This window comes from Balaenoptera musculus, chromosome 12 (genome assembly GCF_009873245.2).
Source record: "Balaenoptera musculus isolate JJ_BM4_2016_0621 chromosome 12, mBalMus1.pri.v3, whole genome shotgun sequence".
NCBI classification, from domain to species: Eukaryota; Metazoa; Chordata; class Mammalia; order Artiodactyla; family Balaenopteridae; genus Balaenoptera; species Balaenoptera musculus.
Genome location: NC_045796.1, coordinates 31,850,279 through 31,867,069, shown reverse-complemented (window position 1 = coordinate 31,867,069; position 16,791 = coordinate 31,850,279). Strand labels below are relative to the sequence as shown.

General features: G+C 38.6%; 2 protein-coding genes across 6 annotated transcripts in view; one reads left to right on the top strand and one right to left on the bottom strand.

Annotated features, from left to right (window-relative positions):
* The window catches only part of MED23 (mediator complex subunit 23), a 42,051-nt gene extending 35,714 nt beyond the window's left edge, over positions 1-6,337 (bottom strand). Inside the window, exons 1-5 of one of the 3 annotated variants that reach the window (XM_036871127.1) lie at positions 6,122-6,337; positions 5,738-5,769; positions 5,492-5,579; positions 2,595-2,719; positions 394-505 (exon numbers count right to left, since the gene is read on the bottom strand). In XM_036871127.1, the coding sequence (XP_036727022.1) occupies positions 394-505; positions 2,595-2,719; positions 5,492-5,579; positions 5,738-5,769; positions 6,122-6,169 (405 nt within the window). In that variant the 5' untranslated portion in view covers positions 6,170-6,337. Of the gene's footprint in view, positions 1-393; positions 506-2,594; positions 2,720-5,491; positions 5,580-5,737; positions 5,770-6,121 lie in introns of those variants that run through there. The other 2 variants (XM_036871126.1, XM_036871128.1) reach the window with 2 other exon arrangements.
* A 212-nt stretch (positions 6,338-6,549) lies between these two features.
* ENPP3 (ectonucleotide pyrophosphatase/phosphodiesterase 3) overlaps positions 6,550-16,791 on the top strand; it is a 94,638-nt gene continuing 84,396 nt past the window's right edge. For 2 of the 3 annotated variants that reach the window (XM_036871132.1, XM_036871131.1), the window contains exon 1: positions 6,567-6,817. In XM_036871132.1, coding sequence (XP_036727027.1) covers positions 6,740-6,817 — 78 coding nt within the window. In that variant the 5' untranslated portion in view covers positions 6,567-6,739. Of the gene's footprint in view, positions 6,818-16,791 lie in introns of all 3 variants that reach the window. The other variant, XM_036871130.1, reaches the window with a different exon arrangement.

The following is a 16,791-nucleotide window of genomic DNA, read 5'->3' as shown; positions in this document are numbered from 1 at the left end:
TCAAGGTGAAGCAGGACTTGCTCCCTTCATCAGCTGATGCCTGCATCTCTTCTCAGTTCCATACACACCTGCTCTGTGCTCTTTCATTGGAAAGGGGCCCCAACATCATAAGATCTGTGGCATGAAGGGACCCAGAGTCTGCTTGGTGACTTCCCTACTTGTCACAGAAATTTACCAGCCACCTGCATTTTTAAGAATGTTGGGAGGGGAGCAGAGAAGCTGTGAGAAACACTGAGCAATTTTAAATCCCTTCAGGAAATACAAGAAAAAAAGGAGATCTTGTAAATGGTTCCACTTCATTTCTCCCATGTGAAATTAAGATATGTACACTGAAAAAGTAATCACACCTAACAACGATTACTTTTTATATTGAATAATTAGGAAAAAAAATACCTTGTAATCCACTCCTCCAATTATTTTCCGAACCAGTTTAAATGTTAAGGCCCAAAGCTGTGTTCTTTCCCATTCAAGTGTGTCAGAGTTTATCAGGGATTCACAAACCATCCTAGAGAAAAGGAATACCCGTTCCAATTACAAGACAGAATTTTCGCAAGTTCTCTAATAGCCAAGGTCTGCGTACTCTGGATATTATATTTGCCATAGTAAGTTTTTTTTTTTTTCTTTTTTGGCTGCGTTGGGTCTTCGTTGCTGTGCGCGGGGGTTTTCTCTAGTTGTGGTGAGCGGGGGCTACTCTTCGTTGCGGTGCGCGGGCTTCTCATTGCGGTGGCTTCTCTTCTTGCAGAGCACAGGCTCTAAGGCACACGGGCTCATTAGTTGTGGCGCACGGGCTTAGATCTCCGTGGCATGTGGGATCTTCCCAGACCAGGGATCGAACCCATGTCCCCTGTATTGGCAGGCGGATTCTTAACCACTGTGCCCCCAGGGAAGTCCCAGTAAGTATTTTTCATAAAGGTACATATTACTCAAGCACACTTTCAAAAAATTACATATAGTATTTTACATTTTTTACTTATATGAAAGACTAAACACAAAGTAGAACTAAATAATATTAATTACATTATATTTTTACTAGAAAGATATGTACCAAAAGCTATTGGTTAAATATTTACCATTTACCAGTTTGTGGCAAACTGTATTTTTCCAAGATGGCTGCAGTAAGACTTTCGATCCCACATGCTCTTCTAAAATGTGACACTGATACTCCTCCCATGAAAAGTATCAGTGTCATTCTCTACCCCTCACCCTGGGCAGGCCTAATAGTGGCGAATGGGATGCTGTATGACTTTCAAGGCAAGGTGATAAAGCTTCTGCCTAGCCCTCTTATGAATGCTTGCTCTTGGACTCCACTATGCTGTGAGAAAGTCCAGGTTACACGGAGAAGGCATATGTAGGTTCTGGCCAACAGTGCCAGCTGACGTCTCAGATGACAGCCAGGTATCATCCACCAGATATGAATGGGGAAACCTTTGTCATGACTCCAGTCGTAGCCACTACCTGACTGCAATCACGAGACCTGAGAAAAAACTACATACTACTTGCCCAGTCAAGCACTAGAATCATGAATGTTAATAATAAAAGGATTATTATTGTTTTAAGCCACAAAGTATTGAAGTAATTCATCACGCAGCAAAAGTAAACTGGAACCAACAGAGCAATTCCACTCCTGGGTATATAGCCAAAAAAACCCAAAAACACTAAACTGAAAAGATACATGCACCCCAATGTTCATAGCAGGATTATTTACAATTGCCAAGATATGGAAGCAACCTAAGTGTCCCTCAACAGATGAATGGATAAAGAAGACATGCCATACATACACACACACACACACACACACACACACACACAGTGGAATACTACTCATCCATAAAAAAGAATGAAATTGTGTCATTTGCAACAACATGGATGGACTTGAAGGATATTGTGCTAAGTGAAATAAGTCAGACAGAGAAAGACAAATACTGTATGATATCACTTATATGTAGAATCTAAAAAATACAATAAACAAACTAGTGAATATAACAAAAACAACAAAAGTTAACTGGAACAAGCTCATCAACGTGAGTGATTTTAGTCTCTGGACTGAAAGGCAAAGTCTGCCTGGTTTTGAGCACTGTAAGTATACAATTCTAAGAATATTGCATCCTAGAAATTAAAACTGAGATATTACAAAGGATTTCTTGTTGAGCCCAACTTCCTTCTTCATTCCCTTATCCTTTTACAACAACAACCTCAACCAATTTCTAAACATTAATAAAAAAGAAAATTCTGGGCTTCCCTGGTGGCACAGTGGTTAAGAATCCGCCTGCCAATACAGGGGACACAGGTTTGAGTCCTGGTCCGGGAAGATCCCACATGCCGCGGAGCAACTCAGCCCATGCGCCACAACTACTGAAGCCTGGGCGCCCTAGAGCCCGTGCTCCGCAGCAAGAGAAGCCACCGCAATGAGAAGCCTGCGCACGGCAACGAAGAGTAGCCCCCACTCACCGCAACTAGAGAAAGCCCACGCACAGTAACAAAGACTCAATGCAGCCAAAAATAAAATAAATAAAATAAATAAATTTATAAAAAAAAAAAAAAAGAAAGAAAGAAAGAAAATTCTTTAGATTGCTCATATTCACCATTAAACGTACCTGGGTGGAAGGAGACCAGTCTCGACCGCCATTGCTAAGCAGTCATAAAGAAAAGAAATTCTTTTAGGACTATGCTGGCCGTGAATGAATTTAACAATCCACTGGATGCATTGTTCGTGAGACTCCTGGAAAATCAGAAAATGATCACGTTTTAGGTCTAAACTTACATTTTGTAACTAACAAATAGCTAATTGTACCTGGGAGTATATCAAGACTATGAATGAGATACTCCATTATAAATTCATGGATGAAAACAAATTCTAAAATAAAAAACTGAAAAAATTCAGATTTAGTACTTGAGTTACAGTAAGCTTAAAATCATACAATTATATAAACTTCCACCATTTTTACTACATGGCACCTCCAAAAAGAGTACGATTTTATTAACATATTCATGATCAATAGAAAACTCTAGCAAAGCTTGTGTACGGCATTGTAAGCAGTGCCCTTAATGGCAGATATAAATATTCCTGTCACTGGGGGAAAAATCCACTATGAATTAGTACATCAGCCTCATGAGAATTTCGTGAGTCTAATCCCTAAGAGCCCAATGAGTTATGAATCTAATGACATATCCAATTTCTAGACTTGCAGAACTTTAAATCTGATACCAGAATGTAGTACCCAAATCACAGATTATCTTCTAGGATATCCTCAAGATGTCCTGCTCCTCTGTGCTACCGCTGTCCCTCATACACACTTCTACTGTTGAACATATAATGCTGACTTAGAAATACTTATTTTCTTCCCAGCTCCTCCATTAGAATATAAAATTTTCGAAGACTGTATCTTAACTGATAAAATGTTTAACGAATTATTAAAATATTAAAGTATGTCATAAAGATGTTCAACATCACTCAGAGAAATGCAAAAATAAAACCACACTGAAATAAAATTTCTCCTGTTTTAGATTGGCAAAGATCAAAAAGTTCATTAACACTCTACTGTGAGGCTCTAGGGAATAAGATACTCTTATACATTGCTATCGGGAGTATAAATTGGTAAAACCCTTATGGAAAGCTATTAGGCAATTTCTATAAAAACTACACATAGACATACCCTCTGACCCAGCAATACTATAAATTTATTCTGTGTTCCATGCATATAACTGTTCATTATAGCATTATTTAAAGTGAATAAGGTAAGAAGCAACCTGTCAGTTGGTAGGAGACTGGTTAAATAAAGGAAGGTGCAGCCATATAATAGAATATTATGTTGCTATAAGAAAGTAAGAAAGGAAGGCAGAAGTAACTCTTAATGGATTGATGTAGAATTACTTTGAGAATTTAATATTAAGAGGAAAAAAGCAAGGTGCTAATGAACAGTGTACACGGCATATGAACATTCTATAAAAATGATTCTATGCATAAAACACTTCTAGGGGCTTCCCTGGTGGTGCAGTGGTTAAGAATCCACCTGCCAATGCAGGAGACACGGGTTCAAGCCCTGGTCGGGGAAGATCCCACATGCTGCAGAGCAATTAAGCCCCTGTGCCACAACTACTAAGCCTGCGCTCTAGAGCCGGCATGCCACAAATACTGAAGCCTGTGCACCTAGAGCTCGTGCTCTGCAACAAGAGGAGCCACTGCAATGAGAAGCCTGCGCACCACAACGAAGAGTAGCCCCTGCTCGCCGCAACTAGAGAAAGCCTGCGCGCAGCAACGAAGACCCAATGCAGCCGAAAATAAATAAATAAAATAAATGTATTAAAAAAAAACACTTCTAGAAGGAAACATAAACTGGGAATGCTGTTTGCAGACAGAAAAAGAAACAAGCAATTAAGCTAAGAGAGATGTAAGGCAGATTCATCATTGGGTCCAACTTTTGGTCCAACCCTTTGCACTTTGTACCGCATGAATATATTATCTATTAGAAAATAATTAGGGTGCTTCCCTGGTGGCACAGTGGTTAAGAATCCGCCTGCCAACGCAGGGCACACAGGTTCGAGCCCTGGTCCGGGAAGATCCCACATGCCGCGGAGCAACTAAGTGCGTGCGCCACAACTACTGGGCCTGCACTCTAGAGCTCACGAGCCAGAACTACTGAGTGCGTGTGCCACAACTACTGAAGGCCGCGCGCCTAGAGCCCGTGCTCCACAACAAGAGAAGCCACTGCAATGAGAAGCCCGCGCGCCACGACTAAGAGTAGCACCTGCTTGATGCAAGTAGAGAAAGCCCGTGGGCAGCAATGAAGACCCAATGCAGCCAAAAATAAATAAATAAATAAAAAGAAAAAAATAATTAAAAGTAAAAGAAATTTAAAAAAACTAATGTATTGAAACTCTGTGATTCATGTCTGAGTAGCAAGTCTTAACCACCAGCAGCTCAAGTGCAAACAGTTCTCATTTTCCTACCTATAATGCACCATGAGAAGATAAGGTACTACTGTACTATGAACTCTTTAAGGATCACACATTTTGTCTTTTTCAAGGCTGCATTTTCTGGTGAATGTTCTCTGTTACTAAGTTTTACTGCTCCTTTCCTCAATTTTATTATAATATCTTTGTATCCTTATTGTGGCATCTTTGTATCAATGCTGGGCCAGTTCCTTTGTTGAGTAAATGAATGAACTTTTTAGCCATTACAATCCCTAACACAGCTGTTTTGAAGTGCACCAAATAAATTAGCATAGGATCAAAATGGTTTCATATAATCTAACTTGGGAGAGATTTCTAAAAACAACTCACACCGTGCTGTCGTCAATCTGATTTTTCAATACAGATTCTCTACTGGAAGAATACAAATGGAAACAAATGGAAATCAGAACAGACAAATAAAAGATGATGACAATTTTATTTCTCCTTTTCCAGAAAGACCTTAACAGCAACATCAAAGAAAATGTGCAAAAAGAAAGGGTCAAAAATCATCAGCTGAGTGTATTAAAAATGCAGTGCTCACCTGAGAAAGACCACCCCAAAACTGTCTGAAGGCCCCCAAACAGCTAATTAGTTTTGTTTTTTCATCTTCAGGGGTGTCCATAAACATGCTAAAAAACAAAAATAGCATTATTTGCCACTAGTTTTAAAAAGGTAATTCAACATAACCAGAATAGTGGATCTTGTAAACCTCCAAGACAGACCTAAATAAAATCTTACAAAGATACACTCAGGTAAAAACACAAAAATCTGCCATGCATATACTCACCCAGGGAAAGCCTCTTCTATAATTTCCGTTTTCTGTTAAAAAAAAAAAAAAGTAAACGATGTGAATTTTGTTTTCTAAAAAGGGAGGGGGAGGGGCGTCCCCGAGCAAAATAATACAATGCAACAAGGGCAAGTCACCTTAATCAGCAACGCGCAGAAACAAACAATACCTGCCTGCTTGGCCTGTAACAAAGAGTGTTGTGGATTTCAAAGGAGACTTGGAATTGGACAGCAGTTTGAGAATTGCTCAACCCTTGCACACATACACGGTTTCACAACAAAGAAGAGATGGAGGAGAGGTTGCCCGGGCCAGGTTTCTTGAGCCGTTGCAGCGAGCCACCCCCTCTCCCAGCCATCGTCCTGGATCCCTGGCCGTTCCACTCACCACCACCTCCTCAAAAATGCTCTGCAGTTGCGTCTCCATCTGGACCATCTCCCCCGCCTTCCTTGGACACCAGGCGCGCTGCCCGGGTCAGGCCCGAGATCCGGCAATGGAGGGGCAGAGGGCCGCAGACGCCTATAGGAAACCTCAGCTCGCCGGGGTCGGTTTCTTCCCCAAGCGCCCAGCTGAGTCCGTCCCCTGTTTGTTGCAGGGCCCAGCAAACAACCGGAAGCTGCACGGAAGCCGGAGCGCTGGGTGCCCGCTGATTACGAAACCCGCAGAAACCAGGGACCCAGTCAGATGGTTCCGCCTGTGTAGAAGTGCGGCGCGCGAGCCAGACGAGAGCGCCCCTAAGTGGAAGCTCGAGCCTAAGTCACCCCGAGGCCCGGTCGGCTGCAGGCCGCCACTTCCCGGCTGAAGCGGGAATTGCTTCCTGCTTGGTGCTGATGCTTTTGCACGGCGGGAAGAAAACAAACTTGAGACCCAGGGGCTAGAGCCTGCTGGAAATGCTCCTCTTGCGACCTGGGTCAACCTGATGTCTACGAGCTGCTGACCTTCTAGGACTCCGTCAGCAGCCTGGAGCCAGGAGTTGAAAGCTCACTTTTCTAGACGACAGGGACAATGCCTTCTCGACTATGGTTATCTCAGTGCCTTGCAGAGTGCCAGAAGCACAGCAGACTTTCAATGAAGGTTGAAAAGGTGAATGAACGCATCACTACTGATTTTTAATTAAAATAATCGAATAATAATATATACTGTTTTCAGTTATGATCATCTAAAAATAATAATATTTATCAATTACTGAATACATATAGCCTCTTTGGTGGTGGGTAGGGATGGAGAAGGGTGGCAAAGAGGAAGGTTGATTCAGTGGCATGGTCGGAGCAGATACACTGAGTAGTGTGCCCCCCACCGCTGTATTCTTTCAAACATCAGTTGACATTTTTGTAGAAACTTGCTCTCATTCTTCAAGCTGATTTAGGTGTCTCTTCTTTGTCTTCATATAACACTTTTGTGTATAAATAGTAGAGGACTTCATTTATGGAATATTTATCCACCGTTCCCTCAGTGCTAGACACGGTGTTAGGTATTCAATGAACTGTATTGCAGAGTGTATTTTGCAGAATATCTGAGCTATTATAGAAGGGTGACAGAGCCAGAATTATTAAAATCCAAGTACCCTAGCAACCTATTGTTCTTTTTTGTATGCTAAACAGATTATTTTATTGTGGATTGTCTTCTACCAGATTCACTTCTAAGACAGCTTTCATTTACTAGCAGATTTCCACGTTTCGGCTCTGTGTTTCGAAATCGGTATATTCTCTCTCTCTTTTTTTTTTTTTTAACATCTTTATTGGAGTATAATTGCTTTACAATGGTGTGTTAGGTTCTGCTTTATAACAAAGTGAATCTGCTATACAAATACATATATCCCCATATCTCCCCTCCCTCTTGTATCTCCCTCCCACCCTTCCTACCCCACCCCTCTAGGTGGTCACAAAGCACCGAGCTGATCTCCCTGTGCTATGCGGCTGCTCCCCACTAGCTATCTATTTTACGTTTGGTAGTATATATAAGTCCATGCCACTCTCTCACTTTGTGCCAGCTTACCCTTCTCCCTCCCTGTGTCCTCAAGTCCATTCTCTATGTCTGCGTCTTTATTCCTGTCCTGCCCCTAGGTTCTTCAGAGAAATCGGTATATTCTCAGCAAATGCCAGCTACTCTTGACGTTGGCCAGGACTTGTACAATTAAGTAGGTAAAATGGTCTGGTAAGAATTATTTGTCATAACCAAATACAAATTAATTTTTATATTATGCTTGCTGATGCTCTATTCATTGAATAAAAGTTGACCATCCATTTCTAGACCTTCTTCATGTGTTTCCCCCAAGTCATTTTTTTAAATTGATGTATAATTTGTATACAGTGAAATGCATATTTTAAATATACAGCTCCATGAATTTTGACAAATGTTGACACTTGTTTAACTACTACCTCAGGCAAGATATAGAATATTTTTATCTTCCCAGAAAGTTCTTAGAGTCCTTTTGCAGCCAATCCCCCTCCCAGAGGCAAACACTGGTTTAATTTAAGTAATCATTAATTAGTTTGCATGTTCTCAAAGTTTATATAATTGGATTCACACAGTATTTCCTCTTTTGTGTCTAACTTCTTTCACACAACTTTGTATTTTGAGATCTATCCATGTATATCATTCCATTGTATGAATATACCACAGATTATTTTTCAATTCACCTGTTGATGGATATTTACATTTTCAGTTTTGACTACTACAAATAAAGTTGCCATGAACTTTCTCAAACAAGTCTCTCTGTAGACATATTTTTCTAGGAGCAGAATTTTAGCGTCATATGGTAAGTATATGCTTAACTTTATAATAAATTGGCAAACAGTTCTCCAAAATGGTTTTTACTCTTTTTACACTCTGATGCTACAAATTTGTGTGGTTTCTAATTGTTCTACGTCCTTGTCAGCATTTAGTGTTGTCAATCTTTATACTTTTAGCCATTCCAATGGGTGTGGATTTTCCTAGTGACTAATGATGTTGATTTTTTTAAAAATGTGTATCTTATAAGCTATTCAGATATCTCTCATGAAGGGTCTGTTTAAGTCTTTTGCTTACTATTAATCAGGTGATTTCTTATATACTCATTTATTTGTAGGAGTACTTATATATTCTGTATACAAGTCTATTATCAAATCCATGCATGGTGAACGTTTTCTCTCTGTTTTGGCTTGCTTTTTCATTTTTAAAATGATGTCTTTGATTAGCAGAAAATTTTAATTTTGATGAAGTCCAATTTATTATGATTAAATTTTATGGTTATTGTTTTAAGTAGCCTATGAAATCTTTGTCTACCCTAAGGTCATGGAGCTATCCTCCAATGTTTTCTTCTAAGAACTAAGTTTTATAGTTAGTATAGATAGTGTAGATATATAGTTCAAATATTTAGATCCATGATTCATCTTGAATTAGTTTTTGTAGGTGTGGTGCATGTGTGTGTATGTGTTAGGGTGGGACAGGACTTTCTCCTCCTCGTTTCCAGAGGGGTCATGGCTGCTGCCTAGGGCTGAGTTGCTCAGCTGCCACCCTGATGGGCCTAGAGAACAGAGCCTCAAGCTAAAGAGAATTATGCTTGAGCCTTAAAATCTAATGGAATTTTCCCTGCCAGGTCTCAGACTCGCTTGGGACCCATGTGACCCCTTCTTTTTGACTTCTTCCTTTTGAAATAGGAATGCTGGTCTCACCAGTGTATTCTGAAGCAGATAATTTGTTTTGTAGTTTCACATGTTCATAGAAAGGAATTTTGCCAAAGGATGAATCATACCTCTAGTTTCATCCATTTGTTCCATCACCGTTTGTTGAAATTACCCTTCTTTCTTCATTGCATTGCCTTGTATTAGTCTGGGTCTCTTTTTAGACTCTCTATTCTGTTCTTTTGATCTATTTGTCTATCCTTATGCCAATATCATATCGTCCCAATTGCTGTAGCTAATTAGTAATTCTTGAAGTAAGGTAGCTTAAGTTCTCCAAATTTATTTTTTAAGCTTATTTTGGTTATTCTAAATCCTTTGCACTTCCATATAAATTTTAAAATCAGCTTGTCAATTTTGATCAAAAAATACTGAGATTTTTATTGGGATTAAATTGAATCTATAGTGTAATTTGGAGATAATTGACACCTAAGCAATATTAACTCTTTTAGTCCACAAACAGGGTTGATCTCTCCATTTATTTAGTCTTCTTTTATTTTTTTCAGCAATCTTTTGTAGTTTTCAGTGTGCAGATATTGCATATCTTCTGTTAAATTTAATCTTATGTATTTTATATGCGTTTTGGGGGGAATGGTATTTCAAGTAGCATTTTAAAAATTCTGTTTTCCAGTTGTTTATTGCTAACATATAGAAATACAATTGATCTTTGGATATTGGTCATTAATCCTGTGACCTTGCTCAATTCACTTTTTAGTTCTAGTAGTTTTTTATAGAACCCTTAGAATCATCTATGTCCACAACTGGTCATCTGTAAATAGGACAGTTTTACTTCTTCCTTTCCAACTTACTTCTTCCTTTATTTCTGTTTCATGCTTTACTGTATTGGCTAGGACCTTCAGCAGTACAATGTTGAATAGAAGTGGTGAGAACACACACCTTTGCCATGTTCTTGATCTTAGGGGGAAAACAGCCTTTCATAAAGTCTGATGCTAGCTGTAGGTTTTTCACTGATTTTCATTATCATTTCATTGATGCTGTTTGTCATATTGAGGAACTTCTTTTCTATTCCTAGTTTACTGGAAGTTTTTATCATGAATAGATATTGAATTTTGTCAAATGTTTCTCTGCCTCTATTGAGATTTTTCAGTTTTACTCTGTTAATGTGATGGGTTTAATTGACGGGGTTTTGAATTGTGGGAGAAGGGAATTTCCCCCTCTTTTTCCTCTTAGTTCTTTTGGATGGCAATTAAAATGACAGAAGGCAGATTAACAGGAGAAAATCAAATTTATTACATATATACAGGGAACCCTCATAAGCATAAAGAATTCCAAAGACAGTAAGGCAAGATAAGGTATATTTATTACTCTGGACTGGAGAAAAGGAGGTAAGGGTCTGGGACTTCAAAGGGACGTAAGGCATTCACAGGAAGATGAAAAGAATTAATATTTGGTAAGCATATGTTTGCTGGGCCATCTAGAGACAGTGGAACACAGACAGGACTTTGATCTAACTAGCCTTGGTAGGTTACTCCCTGTCTACTACACCTAGTTGATATTTTACTATAGTATCTATGGTGCTGACTCCTTCCTCAAACAGGTCTTCTATCTTAAATTCTTTTAGACAATAAGTGGGGGAAGTTCAAAGGTTCTTCCTGAGCCTTTTCAGCATGCCAGAGTGACACATCTTGGGGCAGCCTGCCCTGAACCCCATCAAAATGCTAAACCAACTTTACTTCCACGGGATACATACTATTCGGTCATGATATGTTATCCTTTCTATATATTTCTGGATTCTATCTGCTAATATTTTATTGAGATTGTATTTTTTTTTCATATGCCACTATCATCGCCAACTCCTAACAAAACATGCCTTGTTTTGAATAATCAACTTTAACTAGTGAAGAAAACTGCTGGAAGTCATAGGCCTCCAAAAGCCCTTTAAATTTTTTTTTTTTTTGAAGGCTGTGGAATACCTTGTACAGCTGAACTCATGTCGTTCACTTGCTAGGTGACGAGCTAGTAATTCTCCTGTCGTGGCTTTGACCTGGCAGATACTTAGTTCCCTAACATTTGTAATAAGTATATACAAAACAATATGCCCTTGTTACCACGTAAGAGCTTCTAAAAACCTGAAATGAAAGAATTCAAATTTCCTGCTGCAGAGTAGCTTCAAGAGTTAGGCTGAACAGGGAGATCAGCTCGGTGCTTTGTGACCACCTAGAGGGGTGGAATAGGGAGGGTGGGAGGGAAGGAGAGGCAAGATGGAAGAGATATGGGAACATATGTATATGTATAACTGATTCACTTCGTTATAAAGCAGAAACTAACACACCATTGTAAAGCAATTATACTCCAATAAAGATGTAAAAAAAAAAAAAAAAAAGAGTTAGGCTGAGGGTATTAGTTTGCTAAGGCTGCCGTAACAATAGAAACTGGCTGTCTTAAACAATAGAAATGTACTTTCTCACAATTCTGGAGGTTAGAGGTCTGAGATCAAGGTGCTAGAAATTTGAAATCAAGGTTTCCTATTTTACTCAATAAGTCAAAATCCATTATTATCATTATTTATTTTGATAAATATATAAGAAATATTTATGATTCATAAATTTATCAGTTGGTTGGTTTCTTCAGAGGCCTTTCTCCTTGGCTTGCAGACGGCTGTCTTCTCCCTGTGTCTTCACATGGTCTTCCCTCTGTGCATGTCTGTGGCTAATTTCCTCTTCTTATAATGACACCAGTCATATTGGATTAGGGCCCACCATTATGACCTCATTTTAACTTAATTACCTCTTTATTTGGACCCTCTGTCCAAGTAAATTACATCTTCAACATGTGAATTTGGAGGCATACAGTTCAACCTCAAAACTCCTTCCTCTGGGCCCCCAAATGCATGTCCTTCTAGCATGCAAAATACATTCAACCCATTACAACAGCTCTCAAATCTTAACCATTCCAGCATCAATTCCAAGTCCAAACTGTCATCTAAATATCCTCTAAATCAGTTATAGATGCTTCAGGTGTGAGGCATTCTGAGGCAAAATTCCCCTTCAGCTATGAGGCTGTGAAACCAGATAACAAGTTATCTGCTTCCAAAACACAATGATAGGACAAGCCTAGGATATACATTCCCATTCCAAAAGGGAAAAATTGAAAAGAATAAAGGGGTCGCAAGTTCCAAGCAACTCTGAAATCTAGCTGGGCAATTTCCACTAGATTTTGAGGCTTGAGAATAATCCTTTTCCGTTTGATTATTTGCTCTGTCCTCCAGGATGGGGGTGGGGTGGGGGGTGGCTCAGTAGAGTTTGCAGGCACCTAAGTGGCATGACGTGGGCATCCAAGCATGGGAGGGGATGGTGGTGAGGTTGAGAGGCTGGTTGCATACAGGGGAGTTTATCAAATAAGCAGAAATAGTAAGTTCAGTGGAAGTCTGGTTTCACATTGTGGGAGAAGGGGTATACACATGTGGAAAGAGAAAACTAGGATGAATCCTACAGTGCTTGATTGAAATTGGGTATTTTGATATGAACTCATGGATTTAATAGATAGGTAGTTTTAGAAATAAATACAGTATGAGCTGTCCTAGCGTTCCTCAAACATGACCAAAGCTTTAGCAGAAAGAAAAATTATGTGGAGCAGCTGATTGAGCAAAAGGGTGAACATAAAACTGTACCTAAGGAAGTATACTAGTGGTCACATCAGTGTGATTTATCAGTGCAATTTTGCATAGTGGAGGCTTGGTGCTGAGAACAGGAAATATGTCAAAAGTTCAGGAAACAAGCTAAGGCAGAAATAGAGGTAAAGGTGACCAGCAGGACTTGGGCAAAGTGAGATCAACCAAGATGTCTTTGTAAAAACGGCTAGTATATTTGGATCGCTGTTAGAGCTGGTCTGAGGACAAATAGTTGAATCATCCTGGAGGGTGAGTCAAGGGTAGTACCTCTCAGAATTGGAGAGCCCTGAAAGCCAGGACGGGTTGTTTGAGTCATCAGCTAATGCGATGATCACTTTGGGCTTGTAAATAATGGAGTGAGCTAAGAGACAGAAAGAAAATTTGGTTTTCTTTCTGTCTCTTAGCAAATAAGCATTTGGTTTAGAAGAAATACTGGGCGAGATGTGAGGATCAGGGGATGCACCTACCTCCTTAAGGAATAGGATATAGCAGTTCTAATGGAAAGCTGGAAACCCTAGATGCTGTGGATGGAGATGAAGCAGCTTAGAATCTTTGGAGGATGGGAATAGACCGGTCAGTTGTCTGCTACTGTTGTCATCTTCTTCTCCCCCTAGCTTGGGGATGCTTGTCTTAGTTGAAGCCAGGTGTAGAAACAGGGGTCAAAGTCCATTCAGGTGGAGGAGGCTTTTTAAAATGAGATGTGAACCATGAATTGATGTCTTTCAGTTTGGCTGTGCATGGATTAGTTACTAATACCTGATAAGGTTCTTCCCATTGTGGCTGCAAAGAATCTTTTATTTGATGTCCTTTCCAATAAACAAAATCTCTAGGTTGTAATTTATGATCCTTTTCATTTCTTGGGAGTTTGCTGTAAAGGTAGTTACTAATTTTTTTAAAGTGTCTTAATAAGACCCTGTCATTAATGTAATATATTTCCTTTGAACCATTGTGGGTGAAAGTTTCCAAAATATTGTTTTCCCAAAAAACCATTTTCTCAGATGCCCAATGGATTAAAGAATGTACAGGTCTAAACCATATATGCGTGGTGGGGTCAAAATTCCCCCCTTTTGTTGCCGTGTCCGTTTCCCTTCTGTGGTGGCAATTTCTTGAGCCTGTAGAAAGAAACCTTTTACTGGGTTAGCAGGGTTAACGGAGAGCATTCTCGAGGCTGAACAGGATAAATATTTAAAGCTGCTTGTTGGGCTGCAGCAACAGCAAGCTGTTTCTTTTAGCTTCCCTAGTGTCAGATCTGGAATGCCCTGTTGTCTTGATAATTGCTAACTGTTTTGGCAATTGTATAACAGTTAATAACTCTGCAACCTGCCTTTTATTTTAGTTTTTACAGGTTGTCCTGAAGAGGTTAAAAACTTCTTTGTTTTCATAGCATTCCAAAGTTTCGTGCCACTGCAAAAGAATAGCGACCATCATTATAAATATTTGTCACCTGGTCTTTAGCTAGTTGACAAGCTAGAGTTAAGGCAATTCATTTGGCTTGTTGTGCTGACTTTTTTTCTGATAAATAAAAGCTTTCAGTTATATCCTCTACGGATGTGATTGCACCTCCAGCTCTGTAATGCCCCTGCTCATCCCTTAAGTAGGAACCATCTGTAAATCTAATTAGATCAGCCTTATCAATGGGGCTTCTTGTAAGTCATTCCAGGGAGCAAGATGATGATCTATCAACAAAACGCAGTCATAGTTGTTTTCTTCCTGTGATGCTGGAAGCAAAATTACAAGATTAATGTTATTACATCAAACCAAGGTGGTATGAGGTGCAGAAAGCAACATTACTTCATAAGAAGTTTGTTGGCTTTCAGAATTGTGCTGAACGTGGTGAGAGTTTAGAAGAGACTCAACTGGGTGTGGGACATAAATACTTAAAGGAGACCCTATTCCTGTTTCTTCAGTAGCCTTTCTGAAATAACCTTCAGACAAAGTGGAAGTCCTTTTGCTACCTAGTCTAATTTGGTTTTGGAGCATAAAAGCAAGTCATCTATAAGCATTTTTGTAAAAGCATCAGAGTAAGACAATAACTGTCTATAAATGAAAGACTTAAAAAGCGTTGTTCAAGACCTGATTATGATGCAGTCATTAAGGATATTTGGCAATTTCTGCGACATACAACATTTTAGGATAATGACTAGAATTAACACTGACAACATACCAGGACACTTCAGAGGTTAGGAGCTTCATATAATTTCTAGAACCTTTATGTTAATAATATTTACCTATTTCTTTGGGATGTTCAAGGACCCTCTGAAGCATCCCAAAGTTAGCTGGAGGTCAAAAGAACTTCATGAATTTGATTTCAGAAAGGTTGTCAGAGATATCAAAAGGTTTTAAACATTTTGGCCAAGTAGGATTGTAAGTAAGTCAGTGTGAAACAATACTTATTCACATAACCAAAATGACAATAAGATTTCAAAGGCAAGTACAGAGAGTTACTGGTAAAGAAACTTTACAATCTGTTATCAAAAGCAGATCAATATTTCAAGAAAACTTTGTCTTCTCGACAGAGAAAAAAACCAAATTCTAGTTTTACAGCATTTCACCTTTAATATTAAAATTCACTTATTTAATTAAATTCAATCTAATCTTAGTCTTGACCATGCATAAAACTCTTTTCTCAAGATTCTCTTTTTAAAATTGATTTCTAAAAATATATATTTCTAGAAATATATGCTTTTAAAAAGCACAAAATATATTTATTAATAGTTTCAAACATATTTAGTTTCTCTGTAATAAGAGGTCAAAAGTAGGTAAACATAGACTTCTTTAACAATTAATGTTTCAGTATTTTATCTTATTAAAAATGATCTGGACATTCAATGAATTTCCATAATTTAATTTAATTTAGCAGAACTCTAAAGTTTCAGGTTGCCAAAAATCCAGAGAAACCGTTTTTAGGCAGACATTCCATAAAACATATTATTCTTAAAGAATTCACCAAAAGCTTACATCCCATTTATATTTTATTACTTATGAAATATAATCAGGCCATTAATTATCTCATTGACAAAGTTTGTAGCATAGATAATATGAGCTTATTGACTTTCAGTAAGCCTAGTTACAACAAAAGTATTATACTTAATGTTGATGACTCTAAAGACATGTCTAAATTAATTAAACCGTCAATTTAAACTTGTTTTTATTCATTAAAGATTAATCCTAGATCATGTGATCCTTTACAAATTTGGGCTAATTTAAGTTACATCTAGAAATATTTGATTTTTTTAGCACTTATCTTTAAGTCAGTTAAATAGAGTTCTTTTACAAATTAGTTTTGATAACACCATCTGGAGGTAGGGACATATCATGTTTATAACATACACACAGACAAGCATACATCAAGACAAACACAGACAGATATCTCATAATTTTCCTGCTTGAGTTTTAAAAAGCCTCTTTTCCTTTTTTTTTCTTCCTTTCAGTTTTAAATTCTACTAACTGAGCTAACGCTGTACTCTCAGGTGTTGTGGGCTGTGTTTACATTTCAAGGACATAATAAGAGTTATAACGTCAAGGTTTCTCCTAGGAATACTTTTATTCTCCTGGGGTCAGAATTTTGAACAGGTGTTTTATGAAGCTGGCTTTCTCTAGAATGTCAAAAGGGCTCCATCCTGACCATTTAAGCGTTAAGTGCTTGCAAGCATTGGCTTTGTTCCAATTGTATATGAAGCCAGCCAGAGTTCCAGTGAGTGGCTGCCCGTCCAGGAGCTGTTTGGCCTTTGAGGCACAGTTTCCCATTATTAGTTTCATGGCCGAAT